Here is a 19,917-nt window from a genome sequence, read left to right as displayed (position 1 = left end):
AACAGAGGTTCTATACGGACTGTGGACAGTGCAGGAAAGTCCCTTGTTCATCTGCGCTCCCTCCGTACCTTGAACAATCCGCATTGACCAGCGTGGTGAAGTATGGTCAAAATGCCCCTGGCGGCCAGCAAGCCGTAGGGGAGGTCCTCATTCTGCAGTGGATTGCTAAACAAAACTATATCTGCGTGAACACGTGTGTACGATGTCACTGATGCATTAAATAGATGCTAAAAACGTACACCTAATGGTGTTAATGTACTTTACAAAAGCCACGAGTTTATTTTATTTATTTCCATGTGGTATTTCGGAGAGTGGTTCATGGGCACGATCAGAAATGAGGCTCGTTTCGTTCATCTGTCCTTTTACAGCGATAGTGCAGGCGCGTGCGTGTGTGTGTGTGTACGCGTGTGTGTGTGTGCGCGTGTGTGCGCGCGTGTGTGTGCGCGTGTGTGTGTGTGCGCGCGTGTGTGTGCGCGTGTGTATGTGTGCGTGTGTGTGTGCGCGTGTGTGTGCGCGTGTGGCGTGTGTGCGCGTGTGTGTGTGCGCGTGTGTGTGTGCGCGTGTGTGTGCGCGTGTGGCGTGTGTGCGCGTGTGTGTGTGCGCGTGTGTGTGCGCGTGTGTGTGTGTGCGCGTGTGTGTGTGCGCGTGTGTGTGCGTGTGTGTGTGCGCATGTGTGTGCTCGTGAAAATGGGGCTCAACAGTGTCGTGGTTAGTGCGCTGCTCTGTGAAACCAGCCACCCGAGTTCGATTCCCACTCACGGCCAACATCAGTGACAATTATCTGAACCTGTCCTCTAGGTCGACTCCGCCTCAAAGGAGTGCCCTGGCGTGGTATGTTAACGTTGGCACAATGGGAGACAAAGGCGGCCGGGCGTGGTGCTGGTCCCCCCCCACCCCCTCGTGTGCCCTGCCAGCCTTAATAGGTGCTCGCCAACGGCGCTTGCCGCAAAAGTTCCATCAAGGCTACCTCTGCCTTGCGCGGGTGCGCGCGTGAGTTGGCGCGCGTGCAAATCGTCACCTGTTATCCGTCACGATGTAGCCAAACTCCGCATTCTGGCGGTCCGGCGAAGCCTTCCTGCGCCGCTCGACCTCGGCCGCGTCGAGCGACACTCCGCGGTCGCCCTCCTCTGGACGGACGGCGGCAGCGTGAGTCACTGGGGACGCACCGAGAGGCCACGCGGCTCCTGCTGCAGGCAAGACCCGGCCCTGCGATGCAATTCAGAATTGGCGGGCGTCGTTTGCAAACTTTTGCGTGAGCGTCACCGTCCCACAACCCCCCCCCCCCCCCCCCCCCCCCAACATTTTTGGTTTTCGATTTCGTTGCGTCTGTTAAAGCGGTTACGAATTTCAAGGGTGGATGTTTGTTTCCCCCCCCCCCACCACCCCGACCACCCCACCACCACCCCGTTTCTCATTTTATTTTCATTTAACCAATTTACTTAGCTCACCAGAGGGGTCAGCAATGCCCCTGGCAATTCCCTGTCGCGCGTCGCGCTGCGCACGATTTCCAATCCCTCCTCCGCCGCACGAGCGTTGACAGCTTCTTGATTGACAGCCGCGTCTTGCTTCCCATCCACGCTTCCTGCAACACGCACGTACGCGCCGAGGCGAGTGTAAATTCGCGGCGCTAATAATAATTCCTTGCTCACCCGATAACCAAAAAAAAGAAGCCTCGTCGCGTCTCCAGGGTGGCTTTGCGGTGTTTGTGCAATTTGCTCTTTTTTTTTAAACGTCACGTTTTGTTTTGTACCTCTCGTTCAATACGCCGCCCGTACGCGGGTGTGTAAGATATCAGGCTCTACTTGAGTGGTGTGAAGGCACTTCGTAACAAGATGATAACAAGTGTGCATTTGGGATAGGTTTTTTGGATGCAAATCTTTTCGGGGTTTCAGATATTTTCAGAGTGATTTCGCATCTTCTTTGGATGAATGTTTTTCACCATTTGCACCGAATCACAATTGAACGCGTCCTCACGTGAACACAAATGATGTCGCCTGATCCCTTTGGTGAGAAATTCTCCAAAGTTGGAATTTTATCTCGGTTACATCACTATCATATGATGTCAGACTTTCCAAATCAATCCTCAAAATAATATATTCTACAGATTTTCCGAAATGTATCTCGGCTTCATTTTCAGATTTTACTAAAAAGTCAGGATAACCTCCCCAATATATACATCATTATAAAATGTGACATTTCCAATTCTGTCTCGACGGCAAAGATTCCCCATATAACCTTCACATACTTTTGGGTAAAGTGCGTGGTCAGCACCACGCCCGACTGCCTTTGTCTCCCCATTGGCAACAATTACACACCGCACTAGATACTCATTTGAGGCTGAGTCAACCTAGGGGAGGCCCAGGCTTCCGTTCAGATGATCGTCACGTGCACAGAAAGTCTCCAAAGCGAAAGCAGGTGTAAATTCACAGCGCCAAATAATTCCTTTCTCATCAAGTAAAAAAAAGCCTCCAATGAGGCTCCAAAGCAGCTTGCGACGCCGGTGCAAATTTCCCGACTTGTCGTCTTCCGCGTGGGCGACGAACGCCGGAGCGTGCCCGCAGAGTGCCCACGCGTACGACGAGAGCAACGCCCACCAACTCCGCACGCCAAGAGTGGCGTCGCAACAAAAAAAAACTTCGCTTCCCACGCGCGCCACCGCCGCGGAAGCGTGCCGTTTGGAATCCCGAATCGGTTGCGTCGCTGCGTGATCCACCGACCCCCACTTTGGTAACCGGGGGCTGCCGCCACACTTTGCCGAATGATACATAAAATAAATAATCTCCCCACCCCAACCCCAAGCCAATTGATCGTGTGGCGTGAAATATGTAAAAAAGAAAAAATAACAAATGTCTCCACCGCAACGTGGCACACCTTGGAAAGTGGGTCTCGGGTTTCCCGCGTGGTGTGGCGAGCGCGGTGAAGGAACGGTGGCCCCAGGGGGAGGGGGAGGAGGCGGCACGAGTGGGGATGGGTACAGCGTGTGCCGCTGCAATTATTACTTTCAACAAGTTGTTTTGCCACCCGCAAGTGTTGGGAATTGCAACGCCCCTTCAAATCTTGGCTCGCCGTTGCCACCGCCGCTCAGACGATGAGTTATTATCCGCCGCAGAAAAGTTTGTCTTGTCCAGGGAGTAACTCCTCAGCGTGTGACATTGGCTGTGTGTGATTTAAGATGTAATGCATGTAAAAAAAAATATGTTGGAATTCAAGATACTTTGTTTTTAAACGGTAATGCTGGGGCATCTTTGCCTTTGTAACATGGTGATTGGACACTTTAATTCACTACTGCATACCCCCCCCCCCTGCCTTGATGATCCAGAATGCATGTTGAACTTCTTTCGCACCATACGTAGCCAACAGTGTTAATCGGAGGTACGGGGTAGTTTGTCAATCCAGATGACTAGTGCACATAGCTCCCAGTGGCTCGCCGAATATCGGAAGGAAGAGCGTTCCAGACGGCCGCAGAAGCGCATTTTTATTTAAAAAAAAAACCCTCTAAGAAATGACGTCACTAAGCAGTCCCTTAAGGAGCCGCATGCGGCTTCGGTGCCGCAGCTTGATGACCCCTCGGCCTATGCAGCATCTTTGTGACAGAGGTGACTTGAGTGCGCTTTAATCGGACACACGGGTATTGCCCGCTTGGAAATCTCGCCCTCCAGTACTCGATGAGCGCGGCCAAGATGCTTGCAAATGACGGATAAATACTGATCGCCAGCTGTTCCCAAACCGCGCGGCCTCGCGTGGCCTCAGGCCTTAGGAACCGAAGTCTCGGGTCAGACACAACTCGCCAATTATAGTCGCATCCCAAACGCCGCTGTAGCAGAAAGCAATCTCCTGGACATCCGCTCATCGGAATCCCTCCTCCGGTCTAAATGAAGATTCGAATTCGGAAGCCGCACCTTTCCGCGCCGCTGGACTCGTGGTCCCATCTCGACCCCCCTGCCGGTCGCCCGCCGCTGACGCTCTCGCCGTCTCCTCCAGCCGCTCCGAGGCCCCGTCGCTCCCTCGAGACGCCGCGTCGTCAGGGCGAGGAGGGCGGCCGTGCGGCCAGAGCGGAGGCCGCCGAGGGGCGTCCCGCGGCACCGCCCGGGTACGGCCCGCGAGAAGGCCCCAACGGCCGAGCTGAGAGCCTCCGGATGGGGCCTTCTCGTAGTGGCCCTGGGGGAGGGAGGAGGAGGGGGAGAGAAATAAAAGCAAAGCGCGCAGCGGGGGTTGAACGCGTCGGGAGGGAATTTTGGTCGAGGTTTCGTGGGAGAGGAATGCTTGCCGAAGAGTCGTGGCGAGCACACGGAATCGGAATGTTTATTTTGACACTGGAGGAATCCGATGAGCTGTGAAGATTTTTTTCACGGATGTCCAGTTTGGGGCGGGTCAGAATGTTAGAACAAACAATACCAAAAACACGACAGGAAATGTAAAGTATAGGAAAGGTAAACAAATCACTAGTAAATATACAAATTAAACAATTTTTTTCTTCATCTTACCAGGTGTTAACTTATTTGTCAGTTAAGCGACTTGGCCACAAATGAGAGCTCAACAAAGTGGCTTATCACGTGGACATTTACAGGCCCTTGGTTCGATTCGATCTCCTGCCGCGGCAGGCGAAAGGACGGGGAAAGTCCCCTTGGCAGTTCTAGATGTTAAGCTTTCGTGACTGCAAGGATTCATATTCTTAGGTTTTTTCGGTAAAGTCACGTAGGTACCTGATGACGGAAGCTTGTGTTGCCTCCGAAACGTCGTGATTTTTATTTTATTTTACTTTTATTAATTTTAATTTTTTTACCTACGTGACTTTACCGAAAAAACCTAAGAATATCCTCTTGGCAGGTTGCGAACCGCTTTCCATCCAGCGGCATACATGGGCGCATCAGATCGGCCATCGGCCAATCGCGGAGTGGTGGGGTAACGTGTGCGGGTACTGCCACCTATTCCAAGACGTCTGGCCACCGTGGAAGAGTAGGCCAAAATAGCCTCTTGGAGGGATCCATTCACCACCAGTGGCACGAACAGGTAACTTCAGGGCTGTACTTTAGTTAATGTACAACTGTTTGCTAATCCACAATAATGTTTTAATCAATCCTGACAGTTTCTGTAAAGCCTCTGGGTGACAGAAACAAAACACGAAATGATTTATAATTATTTAAAATTAGCTAGATTTTTTTCTTTCTCTTGTCCTGCATAGGTTCACCGAAACGGAAAAATGTGTTACCCTCGGCAAAAACAATCACTCTAACGTCAACATTTATTAAATTGTAATTTAAGTCACGGTGACATCACGCAACTGCGACTTTTTGCGGGGAAGTGTGGTGGTGACGCGACGCAGGCACCCCGTTTTTATTATTGTTTGAACGTCCACAAATTTTGCATCTTGGCCCCCATCTTAGTATTCTTCGCATCAAGCCGAATATCAGACAACACAGATTCCTGACCCGCGGTTATTTAATGGGGGGGGGGGGGCGGCTCGCCGGCTCTCGAACCGCAAAGACATCCGCAGCGAGCGAAGCACGCGACACCCGTTCGGCCGCGTGAGCGCCACGTGACCCCGTGGGCGAAAAGCCGGGGAGGAAGGGGGGGGGACGCCTCTCCTTGATATTCGCGAAGAGCGAGCAGCCTCTGCTGGACGAGTCGTTATTTCAGGAAGTTGTCCCCCACGAGCCTCTGCTGCCCCACGAGTCTCTGCCCCCAAGGGCCTCTGCCCGCACCAAGAGGCCCTGCAAGTTAAATGCCGACTGGACTACAAAACAGTATACATTTTGACTTAAAACTTTCGTGACTGCAGGAATTCATACGCTTGGTTCTTTCGGTGAAGTCACGTAGATATAAAATAAAAATAAAATAAAATTGTAATTTTTCTTTTTAATTAAAATTCAAAATAAAAGTAAAAAAAACCACGGCGTTTCGTTCGCAACACAAGCGGTCTTTACCGAAAGAACCAATAATACAGAACAGTATTTGTAACACTTTCCCACTGAATTCGAGAGCGCTACCGTGCTCTCCCTGCCCTCGATCGGTTGGTCCGTCCGTCCGTCCATTGTGGGGGGGGGGGGGGCTGCGTTAGGGGGGGGGGCTGCGTTACCCGGACTGAGCGCTCCTTCACGGCGCTGGGCGGCTCCGCTTGGGGCTGGCGCCTCTCCGCCAGCAGCAGCAGCAGAAGCTGTTGCAGCAGCTCGGCCCTGAGCACCGAGTGGGGGGCCGGGGGGCCGACATCCACCCCGGCTCGCGACGCGCCACCTGCATCGCACACGGCGGGGGGGGGGGCGGAGATCACCTGAGTTTGAATCCCAGTCAAGGCTAACATCAGCGGTGGTTAGTGGGCAGTGATAGGAACCTGCCCACCTGAGTTTGATCCCCAGCCAGGGACAACATCAGCGGTGGTTAGCGCGCAGTGATAGGAACCTGCCCACCTGAGTTTGATCCCCAGCCAGGGACAACATCAGCGGTGGTTAGCGCGCAGTGATAGGAACCCGCCGACATTTCTCGCGGAATATATTCTGGGTCGCCGACAGACTGGAGTCGGTAAGTGACTCCTGGTGACCGTGGTCACAGCGATAGGTATACAGGGCGTGGTGTGCCGTGCGTGACAAACCACTGTGGTCTGTTTAACACGCGGTAGGCTTTCGCGACCAATATGATCCATAATAGAGGGGGGCGGGAGGGTGAGCGAGCGGGCGAGCGAGCGGGTGAATGAACAAGTAGGTGGGTGGGCGAGTTATCCTGTGGGTGGGTGAGTGAGTGGGTGAGTGGGTCGGGTGGACGGCCGGACAGACTGGTGGGTGCTTGGGGGAATGGACGAGCGGGTGGGTGAGCGGGTGGGTGATCGGGTGGGTGAGCGGGTGGGTGATTGAGTGGATGGGTGATCGGGTGGGTGAGCGGGTGGGCGAGCGGGTGGGTGATTGGGTGGATGGGTGATCGGGTGGGTGAGCGGGTGGGCGAGCGAGAGGGTGGGTGATCGGGTGGGTGAGCGGGTGGGTGATTGGGTGGATGGGTGAATGGGTGGATGGGTGATCGGGTGGGTGAGCGGGTGGGCGAGCGAGAGGGTGAATGAACAAGTAGGTGGGTGGGCGAGTTATCGTGTGGGTGGGTGGGTGAGTGAGCGGGTCGGGTGGACGGCCGGACATACTGGTGGGTGCTTGGGGGAATGGACGAGCGGGTGGGCGAGCGAGAGGGTGGGTGAGCGGGTGGGCGAGCGAGAGGGTGGGTGAGCGGGTGGGATGAGCGCAGCGTTACATGCTGCGTAATTGGGGGGGGGGGGGGGGCGAGGAGAGCGTTACGTCTCCCACGCAACCCCCTTAACCTCCTCGTCGGCGGCTCGCCTTCAATTCTGAACATCGCACCCGTTGGTCGGACGCGCGCTATAACCGGGCGAAATGAATCCCGCGGCAAAATGAATGGTAAATTATGTAAATTGTTCAGGCCTACGGATTCATTCCGTCCTGTTACAGCAGTGGGGGGGGGGGCGGAGGGGGAGGTAGTAGTTGTGGGGTCGGGGGGGGGGGTCACATCTGCATTGCATGCACTCGCTCACCGGCGCAGATCATTTGGACGCTGCGGGTAAATTAAAGAGCGCCATATGTGCGCTATTGCTAGAGCGGTCCATCTGTGTTGCGCGCACGCGCGCGTGCGTGTTGCGCGCGTGCGCGTGTCGTTGACTGTTTGTGGTGAGCGGTGGCACAGCGGTTGGCGCGCTGCGCTCCTAACCCGGCGATCCGAGTTCAATTCCCGCTCACGGCCAAAAAACTAGTGGTGATTATTTGACCTGGTCCAGGGGCCTCCCGTAGGTCGACTCAGCCTCAAATGAGTACCTGGTGCGGTGCGTAAACATCGCCACTTGTGTACCGTGCCGGCCTTCATAGGTGTTACAGCACTTGCCCTTAGAGTGTCTTGAGGCTATGCTCGGTCGTTTTCGGTGTTATTAGGGGCGAGAGTTTAGTGGCAACGAAAACGTCGAAGGCTCGGAGACGATCGCTCCGACAAGGGGTTAAGTGCCGTCAGCTGAACCGAGTCTCGGTGAGAATCTCGTTAACACTAAATAACTGCATTCCATCAATTGCATTGACGCGATTGTTGGACGATCGATAACAATGATAAAAAAAAACCACAGTCGCACGATCGCGTTGCATTTCATCTCTACGGAAAGTTGAGTGCTTGATTTGAAAACCATTTTTTGTAATGCTGCATCGCATTTCCCGTTTCGCTTCGAGGCACCGGTAACGGCGTTGAGTTCATGAACGCAGAGAGATCATTTTGAAGGAGTCTCTCTTTGGAGGGCGTTCCTCCATACACACACACGCCTCACCACACCCACCACACACGTACCACACACACACACACACTGCACTCACACACACCCACCACACACTTACCACACACACACCGCACCACACACACCACACACGTACCACGCACACTGCACTCACACACACCGCACACACACACACTGCACTCACACACACCGCACCACACATACACACACTGCACTCACACACGCCTCACCTCCCCCACTACCCCCACCACACACACTGCACTCACACACACACCGCACCCCACACACAAACTGCACTCTTCACGCCTCACCACCCCCACCACACACACACGCTGCACTAACACACACAGCACCACACACACACACACTGCACTCACACACGCCTCACCACCCTCACCACACACCCACCACACACACACTGCACTAACACACACCCCACCACACACACACGCTGCACTAACACACGCCTCACCACACACACACCGCACACACACACACCACACACACACTACACACACACTACACACGCACCACACACACACTGCACTCACACACACCACCCACACACCACACACACCGCACCACCCACACACCACACACACACCACACACACACACCACACACACACATACACACACACACCACACACACCCACCACACACGTACCACACACACACACACTGCACTCACACACACCGCACACACACTGCACACACACAGACCGCACCACACACACACCACACACACACTACACACACACACCACACACACACCGCATTACACACACACTACATACACACCACACACACACTGCACTCACACACACCGCACAACGTGCGCGCGTGAAAAATCAAAGACGCACAGATTAAGAGCAGAATGCATTTGCTCTACGCGTCAGTCCCATTTCACAGTATCAATGGTCCACGAGTATTTATGGAAATTAGTGCTCGTTCAATAATGTAATCGTTCATAAAATGGTTCGTAAAATGTCTCTATGGGTGAGGTGGGGTGGTGCGCGTGGTTTAAACTTCGAAAGTGGTTTCAGGAGACAGCCCGAAGCCATTTCTACGCGAGTCGATGTTCTGATTGAGGAGGATTAAGCCGAGGTTTGTTTATCTCACGCTTGCCCAGCGCAGTGATTTGTGTTGTTGTTTTTAAAAGCTTTCCAAATAAAAGGTTCGAAAGCGTTTATGGAGTTACCTCCCATCTGTCCATTTATTTTCCTTTGGCTCTGTCTGTCCATCCGTAACAGTGGGTAAGGGGAAACTCCAACTCGTGTGCAGGTGATCCTGAACTAAAAAAAACGTATCTCTCTTTTTTTATTTGAACAGGTTAAAAAAACTGTGTTTCAGAAGCCCACGTGGCCATCACAAATGATAGCTCAACGAAAATGTGTCTAGCAGACAAATATTCCAAAATGCGTGACGTTGATTCTAAATGTGGAGGGGAAAACCGGAGGACCCGGAAAAGAAATTCACGCGACCACGGGGAGAGTGAGAGACACGCAAACTCCAAATATACAGCAGCAGGCGTCGGGGTCGAGATCAAATCCCCGACCTGCTGCATACCAGGCGAGAAAGATAACATCTCACCACCGTGGCGCCCCTTGAATAGATTTTTTTTTATTGAAGTATGTAAGTTCAAATTGCATTCATTTGCTGCTGTGGACCAGAGAGGCCGCTTGACGGGACCTCAAAAGTAGCCCCGTGACATCCACTTCCGCGGGACGTATCTCTGCACAGGGGTCGCTGGGCTGGTGGATCCCGGTATGGGTGCTTTAGTCTCGTGACGTGACGCCGATTGCAACAGACGGGAGGGGAGGGGAAAAAAACTAAAGACACAAAAAAACACGAATTATGGTTGGAGGGAAATATTTTGAACGGCAACCAACAACAAAAATAAATCAACAACTTTGCGACTCTGGCCACATGCTGGCACGGTAACCGGATCGTGTGCAGCCTAAACAAGACGCATGGCTACTTAGTGAGTGATCGGGTAAGCCACCCCCCCCCCTCCTCCTTCATGCACTCTTGGCTGTGTTTTCATAATCACGGTGCCGCGTAATTGAATAAAGTTGAATAACCTTCGTTTCCCGAGCATATGACATGTCTACGGGAGACGAGCACTTGCAGAACATCTGTCCCGGGTTTTCTCATTATAGAATTAATGACTGCAATTAGGGTAATTTTGTAACCTAGTTTAAAATCACTTTAAATAGTCCGTGACCTAGTTGAATAACAGTGGGGGGGGGGGAAGGGCCAGGCAGGAGAATTTGGTCACGTCGGCAATGACAGGAGCAGGTATAGATAATAAAATATATCGTTTTGTTTATTTGATATTTTCTTAAGCAGAAAGTATTTTCTTGTTTTGTGTGCGCGCGCTGTAGTGGGGAGCGGTGGTGCGGCGGTTAGCGCGCTGCGAACCCGGCGACCCGAGTTCGATTCCCACTCACGGCCACCACTAGTGACGATTATCTGAACTCCCTAGGTCGACTCAGCCTCAAATAAGTACCTGGTGCGGTGTGTAAACATCGCTACTCGGGAGACAAAGGCAGCCGTGCGTGACGCTGACCACCCACCCCCTCGTGTGCCGTGCCCGCATTCATAGATGCTCGCTAACAGCACTTGCCCCGACATTCTGTTACAGCTATTTGGGCGATCTTTGTCTTTGCTGTAGTGGGGAGAGGTAGCGTAGTGGTTAGCGCGCTGCGCAATGAACCTGGCCCCCCGAGTTCGACTCCCGCTCGCGGTCAATATCAGTCCTGGGCCTCCCCTAGGTCGACTCAGCCTAAAATGAGTACCTAGTGCGATGTGTAGTAACCATCGGCATGGGCGGGACAATGGTGGCCGGGATGTGGTGCTGGCCACCCACCCCCTCGAGTGCCGTCTCGGCTTTAAGGGGTGTCTCGCTAACATCACTTGTCCCAACAGTCAGTTAAAGTTTAATGTGGTGGCAGTAGTGATACTACGAGCGAGATGGGACGCTTTTCGTTTGTCCTGACCATTCGCCTAAATAAATAAATAAAATGCGTACATCCTTATTCACGTGTCCTGCCACTGTAGCTGTACAAAGTAGTTCGTGATTCCGCTGCTGCAGCATTGGCAGTGTAGTGCACAAGCAAAAACAACAACAAAACACATCACGGCTTAAAGCTTTCCTGACTGCAGGAATTCATATTGTTTGAGTCTTTCGGTAAAGTCACGTAGATAGGTTCGTCATCAGCAACGCTTGTGTTGCGATCGAAACGTCGTAGTTTTTTGCTATTTTGTTCTTTTCTTTTAACCTATCTCCGTGACTTTACAGAAAGACCCAAAGAATATGAACCACGTAGATAGGTTCAAAGAAAAGAACCAAAAACTACGTTTCCTCTTCTGATGACGAACGCTTGTGTTGCGATCGAAACTCCGTAGTGTTTTGTTATTTTCTTTGAACCTATCTACGTGACTTTACCGAAAGACCCAAACAATATAAAAACACAACACGTTCGTCAATAACACCGCGGCCTCAACAGGAAAAAAAAAACCAGTAGGTGACGTTTTAGGCAATGGTCCTTCATAGCACTTTTTTTATTTGACCAGGTAAGGCCCACTAAGCTGTACAGCACTTTTTAAGAAGCGACCTGGCAATCAAAAATAATCACTCGACGAAAGTGGCTCGTCACGTGGAAATGTAGGGCAGCCAAATACTCTAAAACGCGATGTTGATTCTAAATGTAGAGGGAAAAACCGGAGGACCCGGAGAACAACCCACTCAACCGCGGGGAGAGTGAATATGCAGACTCCATGAATCAAGGTTTGGATCGAACCTCCGACTTCCCGCATACCAGGCGTGTAAGATGACATCCCACCACCGTGGCACCCGGAACGTCGCCTTTATCTTACACATTTAATCCTCCTTTCAGGGCGACAGTGTTCTTGACGACAAAGAGTTACGAATGACCGCACGCAATAAAAAAAAAATAACAACAACAAATCCCATTAAATTTGCTCACGTGCTCAGCATGGATACATTCCAACTCGTCAGAGGAAAATTACGCGCGGTGACATTGCGGCCGGTAAAGAAAGGTGCTGCTCCCTACTGTTCGTATCCAACGAGGGCTGGAGTCATCTCGGCTGTAGCTCTGCAGTACCCGCGTGCCGAATGCGCGACGCCGACGGCGCGAATTGGGATGATCAAAACCAAACCAAACGTAACGAGGGTAAGCGAGCGTCTCACCGTGAGCGGCCACCTCCATCGCGTCGACGCCTCCTCTCGGTCGCGGCGGCTGCGGCGGCGGCAGCATCGGAGCGACGTCGCGAGGTCTCGCGCCCGGCGTGCCGCTCGCCTTCCGCGGTCCGTCTGCACGCAACGCAGGGCAGGGAACGGCGGAGCGCTTCGGTCGGTCGGGGCAGTTCGGGGCGCCTACGGTGGCTCGGAGATGTTAACGACCGCGCGCCCGGTTTGTAGGAGGTCGTGGGTTTGATGCCGACCCTGATGACGCCTGTATTGTTGCAAATGAGAATTTGCAACAATACAAGTAAGAATTTGTAACAATGACACGAGGAATGTGCCTCTGGGCTCTGGAGACCACCTGGAGAAGATTCCAGGCAACGTGTTGACAATGATGGCGAACAAGTGGAGACTCATCTTCTTGGTTCTTTCGGTAAAGTCACGTAGAAGGGAATAATAAAATAAAACATCAATAAAAATAAAACGTAATAAAATACAATTCTCACGACGTTTCGGCCACAACGCAAGCAGCCGTCCTCAGGTGAAGAACAGGGCTGTCGGAAAGACAGCGTCCAACCCTGTTCTCAGGTGAAGAACAGGGCTGTCGGAAAGACAGCGTCCAACCCTGTTCTTCACCTGAGGACGGCTGCTTGCGTTGTGGCCGAAACGTCGTGAGAATTGTATTTTATTACGTTTTATTTTTATGGATTTTTTATTTTATTATTCCCTTCTACGTGACTTTACCGAAAGAACCAAGAAGATGAATCCCTGCAGTCTCGAAAGCTTTAAATCGAAATTTAAGTGGGGACTCTGACTTTTTAAGCTATTAACATTCATTTGTTATCATGTTACAGTGTATTAGTATCCGTTTTGTTCCATTAAAAACCAGAGTCCCATGTAAGTAAGTGTTAACATGTTTTTGAAGTACCCTGTATATTTGTAGTTTTTCATGTTCTCTCTCTCTCCGTGGTCGCGTGAAATTTTCTCCGGGTCCTCCGGTTTTTTCCTCTCCACATTAAGAATGAACCTCACGCGTTCAGAATATTTGTCTGCTGTGCATTTTTGGCGTGACAAGCCACTTCGTTGAGCTATCGTTTGTGATAGCCGTGTCGCTCCTGAAAAAGAGCTTTATAGCTCGGTGGGCCTTACCTGGTAAAATAAATATAAAAATAGTTTCGTTACACATTCCTGCGGAGGGAGCTGGTAGGAACGTTGGGTTGCTCGGTCAATTGCCAGGGTCAACGGCGGCGTGGTGTATTCCGCAAATATGCCCGATTGTGAGGGCGGGCACAAGCCGGCGTGAGTAGGTTAAACGTTGAGTTTTATAAGGGCACCACGGGGTGACCAGCCCCTCCCCACCCCACCCAGCCTCACCCCTCCCACCCCCACCCAGCCCCACCCTCCCCACCCAGCCCCTCCCTGCACGACGGACACAATAATCCCCTGTGGGCTGGTGTAACCAGTAATAGTTACGTTTATCACGTGCGATCGTTCGTATGAATGTAAATGTCGTGGCGCAATGGTCCACGCACGGCAGGACGCACCCGGTCGCAACGCCTTGCAAGAGGAGACAACGACATCCGTTTTAAACGGTGGCAACCTACAGCAGTGGACGAGGCCCGTGAAGGAACCTCAGCCAAAGGAGCAACACACGCCCAAGGGAATGACAGCCATGGTGCAAGAACGCGAAGATCAGTGCAGGAGGCAAGGTGGATTGTGGCATCGCACGACTGCTAAGGATGGCGGTCGTATGGATAGGACTTCATCCAGCAGTGGATAAATTATGAATGATGATGATGAGAAGAAAAAGGCCACTAATTATTTCGTGTCAATGCTGCCTGTCTAGTTAGTTACCCATTTCCTGGACATCAGTAGCGAAATGAATTAAATCGATCGGTCAATGAAGAGTTTCATTTTAAATGGAGCCCACAAATCAATTGGGCGTAATGTCAGCGTGCTGATATTAAGCGACACGGCAATGTGGCGTCTCTCGATTGAATCGTGTTGGTTAAACCCCGGCTTCGCGGTCAGTCCCACTCAGTGTCATGAAATACTTAAATTGGCAATTACAGCCACAACAACAGGTCCCGACACAAATGGGTGCAGCGGTTGGAGCAATGGTTAGCACACTGCGCTATGATACCCGGACCAGAGCTGCCATCATTGGTCTTGGTGCCCTCAAACCTCTGCCACCAATCAAAACTGAGCAGTAGTTGACTCAAGTGGCGGAAAAGTTTTACCACCATCACCACCACGGGACGTCTCAGCTCATCGATAGCGATATATTAATTATCCTTGATTGGTATGAAGGAGGTCGTGGGTACGATGCCGACCCTGACGCCTGTATATTTGGAGTTTTCCCCTCCACACTTAGAAACATGTATTTCAGAGTTGTTGGCTTCTGTAATTTTCCACGTGACAAGCCACTTCGTTGAGCTGTCATTTGTGATCGCCAGGTCGCTCCTCAAAAAGAGCCGTATAGCGACGAGTCATCTTTGCGAATGTTCGAGTGTATGAGAGAATTAACAAGCTACACTCAGGTTTGTTGCCTATGAAGTTTCGTTTCATATATGTATATACAGCGTCCTTCATGCAAATTGCACCTCGCAATCACCGTGGACCCGCAGACCACAGACAGTGAACGGGCACCAACAAATTGCCCACGCTCTGCAGTCCTCTCTTTCAAGATGTTTCCAGGCAATTATTGAGCGTTCACACACGCCTATGACATATCACCTTGCGTGCCTCTAACCTCTTCGGATCTCACAAGCAAAGCTCGGTTAAGCCCGGTTAGTACGACAGGACTGTACTTGGATGGGTGGCGACCGGATCGTTTAGCCTGGGTGCTGCAACGTAGCTGAGAGAAGGCGGTGCAGAATATCACCCCCCCCACTCCCCTCTCTCTCGCTCTCTCCACCACATCCACCCTCTCCTTTGTGGGTTTTTTTATTTCATGAACGACGTCGGCCGAATACGTCCACGCCCGCCCGCCCTCCCCTTTCCCCAACGTAGCAAGAGAGCTCTCCTCCTCCTCAAATAACAATAAGTAATATAAAAAAACTTTTAAAAAAACACGCTTTAATGAAATGTACCCTACGAGTAATGGCAGGACTCCACGACTCCAGGAAGTGGCCCCGAAGCTTGCCATAACGTAAGGAGTCGTGGTTATTTACAACCAACGTCAGTTGAGCGTGGACAATTAGAGCCAAGCCGATACATAACATATAAAAAATAATGCACAAAAAATATATATATTTGTATGATAGAATATAGTATTGTTATCAATATGACATAAGTATACCACGTTTACAGGTCGATAGCACATTGTGAAGTGGGTTTAAATTGAGTTACAAGATTTGAGGATACAACAACGACAACGACAACAACAACAACAACAACAGACAGAGTGAGTCAAATGAAAGCGTGCAAAAAAGCCAACGACGAGACTCGGCAAAACAAAAACAAAAATCTCGAGCGCTGTTCTCCGTTCCACGATCAACTCGGCGTGGATCGATCGCGCGTCGCCACTCGTCCACTCCGCCGCCGGTTTAAACGCCGCGGATCGAGTTTGAGGCCCTCAAACGCGCCCGCCCGCCCGGGGCTTTCGTTCTACAATCTCGTCAATGTTTACCCCCCCCACCCCCCTGTCTCTTCCCCTCTTTCTTTAATCGTCGTCGTTCCTTGTTCGTGGACAGCGCGTCCGGGGAGTCGCCCGCTTTCTCTCCGTTCCCCCTCTCCACCCCCTCCACGTGCTTTGTTGCGCGCGGGGGGGAGGGGGGGGGCGAGGTGCCCTCGGAACCGGCCGCGAAAGTCACCGCGAGCTCCTTGGCACCCGCGAAACTTTCCCCAGTTTCAAAGACGATGGATCTATAGCATTGTTATCAGAGCGTGTTTGTTGGTATGCTTTGCCACAAGTATGTGCGGCTAATGCAGTCTTGATGCCTTGCCATAGGTGTTGTCTATTTGGTGTTTGAACATCTTAACACCTCCTGTTTTATTGTCAGAAAGGGTAAAGCCCAATCTTATTTTTTTTCATCATTATATACAGACCCACAGATGCAATTAGGCTCACTTGACCCATGGTATTTGCATAGAAACATCACAGACTTACGCAGAGACCCATCGGGCCATAGCCTCACTCAGACTCACACGAATCGTAGACTCACACGAATCGTAGACTCACACCTTCTCAGCCAAAAGTAATGTATTGCACGGGGATCAGTGGCTCAGATGCTCTTCTCCGGAAGCTTCTATTCTGTACCTGTCCCCCAGTCACATCCACCGTCTCCGTATCTCGCTCCACTTCATCCTCCCGTCTCACCATCGCTCTCTCCCGACTCCCTTCCGACCCGCACCGGTGGCATCTCCTTCACCCTTCTCATCCATGGGTCTCTATGCGAGTCTATGGGTCTCAGTGTGAGTCTATGGGTCGCTATGTGAGTATATGGGTCTCAGTGTGAGTCTGTGGGTCGTTATCTGAGTCAATGGGTCTCTGTGTGAGTATATGGGTCTCTATGACAGTCTATGGGTCTCAATGTGAGTCTATGGGTCGCTATGTGAGTATATGGGTCTCAGTGTGAGTCTATGGGTCTCTATGTGAGTATATGGCTCTTAGTGTGAGTCTTATGGGCCGTTATATTAATCTTGATGTTTCTGTGAGTGTATGGGTCCCTCTATGCTATGGGTCTCTATGTGAGTCAATTGACCTATTTTGAGTCCATGCATCTCTATATGAGTCTATGGGTCTCTATAAAAGTATATAGGTCACAGTGTGAGTCGATGGGTCTCTATGTGAGTATATGGGTCTCAGTGTGAGTCTATTGGTCTATATGTGAGTCGATTTACCTATTTGTGAGTCCAAGGGTCTCAATGTGAGTCTATGGGTCTCTATGAGAGTCTATGGGTCTCTATGATAGTCTATGGGTCTCTATGTATGTCCATGGGTCTCTGCGTGAATCTATATGTTTCTAATCTCAATAACCCCGCGAATTGCACCGTATCTGCATCTTCTCCCAAACCGCCTGAGTCCCGCCTCCCTAACCTTCATGGAGACTACTTGTAATCCCAGCTGAAGCATCTTAAACAGTGTTTTTTAACACATCCCATTAGTTTGTACAGCATCTTAACGGCCCCAGCTACATTCGCGAGCGGGGTGTGGGCATTCAATGAAGCGGCCGTCAGTGGCGGGCAATTAAACCGTTTAGCGGTGAATCAAATGCGTGCACAAAAACAAAACCCGCCTAGGTGTGGCCGGCTTACGTAATTGTCTTCGCGATGTTCCATTACCCTCGTGTGCATACGAGAGAGGAGGGGTCAGTGAGCACGTTGCTGATCGGGAATGTCAACTCCTTTGCGCCAACTGCCGATAGCACCTGTGTTGACACTTGTACGTTTAAAAAACTAAAACATGAATTTTTTTTATCTCTATTCCAGCGTAATTTGCTTCACCGGTCGCAAGCAAAGTTGCAGCAACCGCCCCCCTCCCTCCCTCCCCCACCACCGTCAAAAACAACGGAGTTTACCAAAATGTCCATGAATATTTAGCGGAGATGAATAGATGTGCTTTTGTTTGTACCGGCCGTGACGAGCGACTCGGAGGCTTTCCGCACGCCCGTTCGGCGTCGTAAATTCCGAGGCGCCCTTCTCGCGGTCTTCGTTTTTATCCCCCCTTCCCCCACTCTTCCCCGGACGTTTCATAAATCATCGCGCGTTACGCCGCCAAAGCAATGCCGGGGGGGTGAGGGGGTTGAGGGGGCGAGCGAGAAGCCCAACTAACATCCCCACCCCCCACCCCACCTTTCAAGCCATTCAAGGCTGCCACTGCGGTGGCAGGCGCCGTTCGGATGGCGAAAATCTCACGCGCTGACGAATGCACTCACTTCGCTGGTGGGACCTGGCGCAGGTGCGGAGGAAGAGATGGGGGGTGGGTGGAAAAAAAGGACGGAACGATGCCTAACTAACAGGTTGCTCAACGTGCGCAGACGCACAGAGAATATTTTTTTATTTGTAACAAAAAATATATTTTTTTGTTCCTGTGTAGTGAGTGTTATTTTCCTAATTGCTTATGCTTCAAAGGTACAGAGAATGGATATTATTTTCCCCCACGAACGTTGCTTTTGTGAGCAGGACACAAAAGCAAAGGTAATATTCCACTCCATTAATAACACTGTGTCACAAAGTTATTTCTTTTTTCGTCCTGGGTAGTAAGTGTTATTTCCTAATTGCTTATGCCTCAAAAGTACAGAAATTGGCTATTATTCCCCACAAACTTTGCTGTTGTGACCAGGAACAGTGATTTTTAGAAATGTACATATTTTTAATGAGGAAATGTGCGCATTTGTGTCATTCCTTCACATAAAGTCCTGGTCACAAAAGCAAATTTCGTGGGGAATAATAGCAATTTCTGTACTTTTGAGGCACGAGCAATTAGGAAAATAACATATGCTTAGGTTTTTTCGGTAAAGTCACGTAGGTAAAAAATTAAAATTAATAAAAGTAAAATAAAATAAAAATCACGACGTTTCGGAGGCAACACAAGCCTCCGTCTTCAGGTGGAACCGTCACAGCACGATAGCTGTATCAAGTGAGATACACTTGATACTTGATACAGCTATCGTGCTGTGACGGTTCCACGATAGCTGTATCAAGTGAGATACACTTGATACTTGATACAGCTATCGTGCTGTGACGGTTCCACCTGAAGACGGAGGCTTGTGTTGCCTCCGAAACGTCGTGATTTTTATTTTATTTAAATTTTACTTTTCTTAATTGACATTTTTTACCTACGTGACTTTACCGAAAAAACTTAAGAATATGAATCCTTGCAGTCACGAAATCTTCAAATCTATAATAAAAGGAAAATAACACTCACTACCCAGTAACAAAAAATCGTGTTACATCGTCAATAATCGACGCGCGCGCGCGCGCGTGAGTGCCTAGGTGAGAACTTTCCGTTCACGCGGCAACCCCTGGGCCGCTGACGTGTTGGGAGGCGCTCGGGTCGCGCAACGATGCGCTCGGTGCGCCTCGCCAGGTGACCAACCGAGTTCGGAATCGGCCACTCGCGCCCGTCCACAACGGCGGTCGTTGGGCGACTCTGGACCGGTCCTGGGTCTTTCCCGAGGTGCGCGCCATCGGTTGACACGCGCGACGGAGGGATGGAATTGAGCGTGTCACTGAACAGAACACTAAAGCAAAACAGTTCATCGCGAATAGAGGACAACGGGTCCCCTGCGCATTAATTTAATTTGCACTTTCTTAATATTTTTATGTAGAAAGTTGCATTTTTAATGGGGGGTACTTACGACCAAATAATGCTCTCTCATTCGAACTGGGAATCTAAGCAGGCTTGAGTCTGGATAGCGTTTGGAAGGGCGATTTGCATGCTAGCGACGATCACTGGAGCTATGAATCAGCACTGCGAGCTGCGTTTTAGGCAGCAGAGA

The 19,917-nt window shown here is 51.0% G+C and overlaps 2 protein-coding genes across 2 annotated transcripts in view; one reads left to right on the top strand and one right to left on the bottom strand.

The window, feature by feature from the left end:
- The window catches only part of DNPEP (aspartyl aminopeptidase), a 121,654-nt gene that overhangs the window by 1,795 nt on the left and 99,942 nt on the right, over positions 1-19,917 (top strand). The window lies entirely within an intron of this gene.
- Positions 1-19,917, bottom strand: part of LOC144938215 (receptor-type tyrosine-protein phosphatase N2-like) — a 193,825-nt gene that overhangs the window by 115,923 nt on the left and 57,985 nt on the right. The window contains exons 2-6 of the mRNA XM_078866031.1: positions 12,479-12,601; positions 6,077-6,231; positions 3,900-4,158; positions 1,449-1,582; positions 1,019-1,206 (exon numbers count right to left, since the gene is read on the bottom strand). Coding sequence (XP_078722157.1) covers positions 1,019-1,206; positions 1,449-1,582; positions 3,900-4,158; positions 6,077-6,231; positions 12,479-12,601 — 859 coding nt within the window. The remainder of the gene's footprint in view (positions 1-1,018; positions 1,207-1,448; positions 1,583-3,899; positions 4,159-6,076; positions 6,232-12,478; positions 12,602-19,917) is intronic.

This window comes from Lampetra fluviatilis, chromosome 21 (assembly GCF_964198595.1).
Source record: "Lampetra fluviatilis chromosome 21, kcLamFluv1.1, whole genome shotgun sequence".
NCBI lineage: Eukaryota > Metazoa > Chordata > Hyperoartia > Petromyzontiformes > Petromyzontidae > Lampetra > Lampetra fluviatilis.
Note: the sequence above shows the minus strand (reverse complement) of the source record. Positions and strands in the feature narration are given on the sequence as shown.